Raw genomic sequence first — 6,678 nt, 5'->3', positions numbered from 1 at the left:
GCCGCCGCCGCCGGCCGCCATCTCGCCGGGACCCGCCGCTCCGACCCGGGCCGGGGCCGGGGCCGGGGCCCGCTGGGGAGGAAGCGCTCCGGGGCAAGAGTCCCCAGCTACCCCGACACGGTATCCCGGGGGAAGGTGCCGGGTTATCCTCTAGTAAAGGTGCCGGGTTATTCCAGGTAAAGTTGCTCTGTTATGTTATCCCCGGTAAAGGGGTCGGGTGCTGTGAATCTGAGGTAAAGGTACCCAGTTACCCCAGTGTAAATAAAGGTGCCTGGTTATGTTAGTCTGGGGTAAGGATACCCAGTTAACCTGGAGTAAAGGTGCCCTGTTATATTATCCCGGGGTAAAGGTGCCCGGTTATGTTAATCTGGGGTAAAGGTGCCTGGTTATGTTATCCCGGGGTAAGGTGCCGTGCTACCCCAGGGTAGAGGTGCCTGGTTATCCCCTGGTAACGGTACCAGTTTATTCCAGGTATCATTGCCCTGCTATGTTATTCCAGGTTCAAAGTGCCCAGTTAATCTGGGCTAAAGGTGCCCAGTTATGCTAATCTGGGGTAAAAGTACCCCAGTTAACCCCAGGGTAAAGGTGCCTAATTATGCCCTGGTAAAGATGGGGATTTCCTGGGTAAAGTTGCCCTGGTATGTTAGTCCAGGATAAAGGTCCCCAGTTAATCTGGCATAAAGGTGCCCCCAGTTATCCCCAGGGTAGAGGTACCAAGTTATTCCAGGGTAAAGGTCTCCAGTTAATCTGAGGTACAGGTGCCTGATTATCCCCTGGCAAAGGTACCAGGTTATTCGAAGGTAAAGGTGCCCTGTTATGTTATTCCAGGGTAAAGGTCCCTAGTTAATCTGGGGTAAAGGTGTCCAGTTATGTTAATCTGGGGTACAGGTACCTGGTTATGTTCTCCCAGGGTAAAGGTGCCCTAGTTATCCCAGGGTAAAGGTACATGGTTATGTTATCCCAGGGCAAAGGTGCCTTGGTTCTCCCCGAGGTAAAGGTACCCAGTTAGCCTGGGGTAAGGCTGCCCCATGCTGGGAGGTTGTGTTCCCTTCCTTGTTTCTAAAGCCCATTAAATAAGCAAAGAGGAGGAGCTATGGACATGCAAACTGTTTTGCATCCATCCTACCAAGTTGTGCTTAGGTACCACCTTGGGAGTGTCTGCCTAGAGAGAAGTGGTTAACTGGACTAGTCTGGAGTCACTGTAGATATGCCCACGTACAGACTAACTGAATACCATGTATACCTAGAGAGAGAGTACAAACTTTCATGAGCCGGAGTTCACTTCCTCATGCTCAGCTGTTCACCTAGTACAACCTTTTTATGCTGACAGCCCCCATTTCTGAGTTGGGTTTTCCCTGAAACTGCAGGCTGAAAGTATCTCCCTCTGATTGTATTTGTATTGCTCATCGTGTGTACAAGGGTGTGCCCATTTCAATCGCCCCTGAGGTTAATCTCTGCCTGGCAGAGGTCACAAAGTAAAATCGGAAGAAGCTTGGCAGGAGCCTCTGCGAACTGAGCGCACAAAGTTTCACACAGTTTCCCTTGATGTGGCTGCTCAAAGGAAAGTGCCTTCCTCAAAGAAGGTGTGACAGGAAGGCCAACCTAAGATTTACATCATCTGAACACAACTGAAGCGAATGCTTTAATTTGATCACCAGCTTACACCTTCACCTCTGCTAGGGGTTTGCTGTACTTGATATCCTGTGCTACCTGCTACACAGAATGAGCTCATTTCACCCCTGGTGCAACTTCACTGCAGTCAGTACATCAAGAACACCTTTGGGAGAAAGTGCACTGCATGCAGGGACCACAATCCTGCATTCAGACAATTTAAAACTCAGGCCAAATCAAAATCTTTTGTCTCAGCCCTGCCGCAAGTCCCTAAATGGGCACAAAACGTGCCTGCAGGTATTTAAAGAGAAACACCCTGACTGTCCACTGACGTCCATAGTTCAGTGCTGCAGGTCGTGCACTGGCTAGGAAGAATGAGGTGAAAGTAATACAAAGAAAACAGACTGAATATTACCGTTATTTATTTGTATCACAGTTTTTGTAGAAACTTCAGTCAGACCAGATCCATGTGGCACTAGGTACTGCACAAACAAAAAGTAGAAACCAGACCTGGCACCAAATAGCACTGTTGAAAAATAAGCCTATAGGTGAGATTCATCAAGTTCTAGAATAGCCCCTTTCTAAGGGGCTTGGACAGGGATGTTGTTTTAAATGCAGTTTCTAAATGGAGAGTCCCTAAGGCAGGATGCTGCTTTTGGAAATTTTCTAAACTTCAGTGTAATACTTTATAAAAGAAAACTGGGCTAACAGGCTCGCTCAATCCTGCATTATGTATTTTGGGTGTGGATGCTGAAGCAGTAGAGGCAGGTACATAGAAGATAACAGGTCTTCCCAAGCCTAGATAATCCACTGGGCTAGCATGGCTACATTTCCATAGGTAATAGCACACAAGGGAGTGATAGAGCTGCCATTACTACTACTGTCTGCTAAATTAAATGGTCACAATTAATCCCCAACGTAACTTCAATGAAGCCAGGCCTTAAACTCCACTGCTCCATTGTTTTAAGTTTGCTTGTACCCATCAGGGTCTAATCCCTACCGATTTTTCTCTGCCAACTCGACTTAAAAGACTTAAAACATCTTTGGGACTGTTATGCTTTGTGCTCATCTTTAATGGGACAATAGGAGAATTTAATAAAGCATAAGGCCTTCATTCACTGCTGTTCAGCTCACATGATAGGCTCAACTCTACACTGACCTAAGGAATGTGGTACAGACCAAAAAAAGATCTTTTCTGTTTTTCCTGCCATTCTTTGTCTTGTATTAGACAGTTTTGTAAAACACTTCGGGACATGATTTGTGAAGAGAGACTCATGAGACAAAATGGAATTGGTGTCTGTCTTTCCTTTTGATTATTCTCTTTGGGTTTTATTTATTTTTTCTTAAAGGGACACTGTCAATTGTGGAAATTACATATCTGTACAGATTGAGTGCACTCCATGATTATAAGTAACATCTACAATTACTGCAGTAAGAGTTAGTGAAAAACTATTTTTTTTCTATTGCTCAGTTGGCCTAAATTGTGCATTTGACAGAACTTCAGTTATGATTATTTTCAGCAGTTTTCTGGGTATACCAAGAGCCTGATTCTACCGCACAGGAGAAAACTTCCTCATGTGAGTAAACCCCATGTGTTTTTCGACCCAGACACCTAAACCCTGATCCTGCAATCTGATCTGTACGGGCGTGAATTAGAAACTAGGACAAGATGACAGATTGACAGTCCTTTAGGTCAAAGTCCTCTAATTATCTACAGAGCAGGTATGATATCGGTCACTGCAGAGCCTACATTCCATTCCACACTGCCAAGCCACCTCAACCATGACCTAAGAGAATATCTTTCTCAAGGGATCATTCAGTTTTCAAGTACACTTAGACCTGGGAGTATCTTTTGGGACACTGGTATTTTTATTCTGTAGACACCTAGAATGGGACTCAGAACAACAATAGTGCATTTGTGTCAAAGTCAAAATGTTCATTATTCTTGCCTTGCCCCACCTTATTCAGGAGCTGCATTTCAGTGATGGGCAACAGACAATAGCTAAATAAACTTGATCCAATGGGCAGAAAACTTTTCATTTCACCATTTAATTTGGTTTAAGTCTCAGAGCCCCCCATGATATTAAATGCTAAGAAACTATAGTTCAACTCCGAAGATTATGAATCATTATAAATCAACTCAGAAAATTATGAAATTTTTGATTACTTGTTTAATTAAAATATTCTTTGAATAATTTGGTTTTTTTATGACATTAATTTAATTAAATAAGATTTATCTAGTAACAACCTTCAAGTAATTGGAGGGGTCGTCGTGCATTATAAGATCAGGGCCTCCTTTTTAGTTAGATGTCCTAAGTTACTCTTCCTTCAGAATCGTTTTCCCCAGTGGCAGCTGTTAATTCTTCAGGGACTCTCTTATTCTATGTAAAGCACCAAGTTTATTTTAAGGTACCATATTAATATTAAATAATACTTTCTGCATCAGGACGTTCTAGACACTTCAGTTTTTCCTTGCTTCAAGGCTTAACCTACCAATGGGTGTGTTCAGCTAATTAAAATGTTTTAATTAGCTGTGTGAAAACTATTATTATAAATGTAGACTAGTTGAGGGCAAGCAAAAAAGGGAAAAGAATGCCAGGGCTCAGAAGTGCTTTGGGTCTCTTCAGCCCTCTAATCTGAAAACAACATATTTAACAAAGCTTTGAGTTTAAAAACCTCAAGACTTGATATGAAGTATTAGATTCCCATATGCCAGGCAACCTGCATGAGGCCAGTGTAAGCAGGAAATGGCTGTCAGCATTAACAGTGTGATGATTGCTGCTCATCTTGGAGATGGGAGAGGTTTAATGTGTACGAGAGAGCAGGAGAAGGTTGAAGAGGCAGATGAGAGCGTGAGGAGATGCATAGGTCACTAGTGAGTGGGTTAGCATTTTCAGCTATTTATGTTTCAATGGCTGTATTTGAGGGCTGTACATCCATAGTAACACGTTTTTCTCTGAGGGTTTGCAGTGAACATTTTTCGTCATAAAACCTATATATGAAAAGCACATTTTTAAATATGTAGTCCTTTTTCTGACTCTTCAACTTGTCAAGAGCTCTAATGCCATATTTTCCTCTCATTGAGAAGCATCCTTTTGTTGGAGCTTAACATTAATACAGGTGAAGTGAGCCACGGGCACCACTTCTGCCACAGGCCAGGCAGCAAGTCTCACCCAGGCTGACAGTCTGTCTCCAAGCATCTGGTCCCCAGCCATGCAGGGTCTTAGGGTGTGCGTGTCCCACCCATGGTATGTCCCCCTGTCACTGGGAGTGAGCACCATATCTGCCATGCAGCCGGGCAGCAGCCCATCGGGCCCAATTGCTGCCGTCTCTGTTGACTGATGGGAGCAGGGTGGGTTACTGGCTTTTGCAGGCTTGGCTAGTGCTCCCAGGCTACCCCTGGTGGTGCCGAGGAACACTAACCAAGCTCACAAAGCCTATGGGACAGTGGTGGAATCACCAGAAATTTGACCAGCGTACAGAAGTTATTTAAAGTGCTGTAAAATACAGCGCTTCAAATTTAATACCTCATTTAACAAGGGTTATTTTAAAATGCTGTACTCATTTTTAAAGTGCTGTAAAGCCATGCACTTCTGTTAAGTCACTGCAATAAAGCACATGAAATGGTGAAAAAAGCAACTTCTGTACACACCTATTGACTTCAGGATGCCATAAACAAGTTTGAAGACCAGAAATTCTGTGGTACCTTGTTTTTGTACCCTGTCTAGGTAGAACAGTTGACTTCTTAAACTTACGAACTCTCTGTATACATCCATGTTAGATCCCCCTTTTGAATGTAAGGCTGGGCTTTGGCTTCCTGCTGTCTTTTTAGCTCATTCTTAGAATACGATTTGAAGATGATGTGGCAAAGGACTAATGACAGAGGGCTGCTTAATGACTGTCTTTTCAATGGTCCATCCTTAAAAAGATGGTTGCTACCAAGGTAAGCCAGAATTCCAAATCTGAACTTCAGTGGGGTTCATAGCAAAGACAGGTCAACTGGTAGGGGAATATGATCACCTGATATATCTGTTAGGGATCTAACTTGCTAAAATGGATGAAGGGTAATAAAAGTGTGTGTTTTACACCAGTCATTTTAGAAAAAGGCTTACCTGGAGAGGGAGACAGAGAGACACTTGCACACCCATACACTTGCATTAACTTCTCTCTCTCTCTCTCTCTCTCTCTCTCTCTCCATGTTTCAGAGGAGAAGCAGAAATCATGAGTTGCAGGAAAAATGTCAGGGACTCCTTAAAAGACTGGCTTAAACCCACAGCAGAGGCATATTTAGACACTTTTGTGCTTGGGTAGTGGTGGCACATTGGGCAGCGTCAGTGGCTGTGCTGTTGGTGGCAGTGATGGTGGTTGGGTCAACAATGCAATGGCTGTAATTTTTGCACCCCCACATGTGCCCCCCTGCCCTTACATCACTGGCCCACAGAATGGTCCAGGGTTGTGAGGCAAATGAGGCAGTACCTGCATGTGGGTTTATTATTTTGTCTGACTATGCATCTTTTGTGCTATCCAAAGGGAAGACTAATTGTATTTAGAAACTTTGGCAAACCCTGTGTGCCTGTTGCTTTGCTATCACGGACCCTTAGAGAGGCAGTCTTAAAAGCCAGAGAGGAGTTCTGGGAGAGCATGTACTTAAGTTGTTGGAGACTTTTAATGGACAGACAGAAGTGACAATGTTTGCCTGATCTGGCCCCTGATAGCGCTCTTCAGCTGTGATCAAGCACAGATTGGACATCCGAAAAAATTACTTCACAGTTAGGGTGGCTAGGAGCTGGAACCAACTTCCAAGGGAGGTGGTGCTGGCCCCTACCCTGGGGGTCTTTAAGAAGAGGCTGGATGCCTACCTGGCTGGACTCATTTGAGTCCCGTTTTTGTTTTTAGGGTTTTTTGTTGTTCTCCCGCCCTGGCGGGGGGTCGGGCTAGAAGATCTATTAGGTCCCTTCCAACCCTAAAACTATGAAACTATGAAACTATAACGTAGAGCCGCTCAGCTAAAACAACATTGCTCAACCCAGGTCAAGCTATACCTGCAGTTCGGCTTCTCCTCGCCTC

General features: G+C 44.2%; 1 protein-coding gene across 7 annotated transcripts in view; it reads left to right on the top strand.

Moving 5' to 3' along the window:
- Positions 1 to 6: 6 nt before the first annotated feature.
- PRPF18 (pre-mRNA processing factor 18) overlaps positions 7 to 6,678 on the top strand; it is a 36,806-nt gene continuing 30,134 nt past the window's right edge. For 3 of the 7 annotated variants that reach the window (XM_025202294.1, XM_025202293.1, XM_025202291.1), the window contains exons 1-3: positions 7 to 176; positions 3,132 to 3,188; positions 5,444 to 5,554. In XM_025202294.1, coding sequence (XP_025058079.1) covers positions 5,540 to 5,554 — 15 coding nt within the window. In that variant the 5' untranslated portion in view covers positions 7 to 176; positions 3,132 to 3,188; positions 5,444 to 5,539. The remainder of the gene's footprint in view (positions 177 to 3,131; positions 3,189 to 5,443; positions 5,555 to 6,678) is intronic. The other 4 variants (XM_025202292.1, XM_025202297.1, XM_025202296.1 and 1 more) reach the window with 4 other exon arrangements.

Source organism: Alligator sinensis, unplaced genomic scaffold, assembly GCF_000455745.1.
Source record: "Alligator sinensis unplaced genomic scaffold, ASM45574v1 scaffold1216_1, whole genome shotgun sequence".
In the NCBI taxonomy this organism is placed as follows: domain Eukaryota; kingdom Metazoa; phylum Chordata; order Crocodylia; family Alligatoridae; genus Alligator; species Alligator sinensis.
Note: the sequence above shows the minus strand (reverse complement) of the source record. Positions and strands in the feature narration are given on the sequence as shown.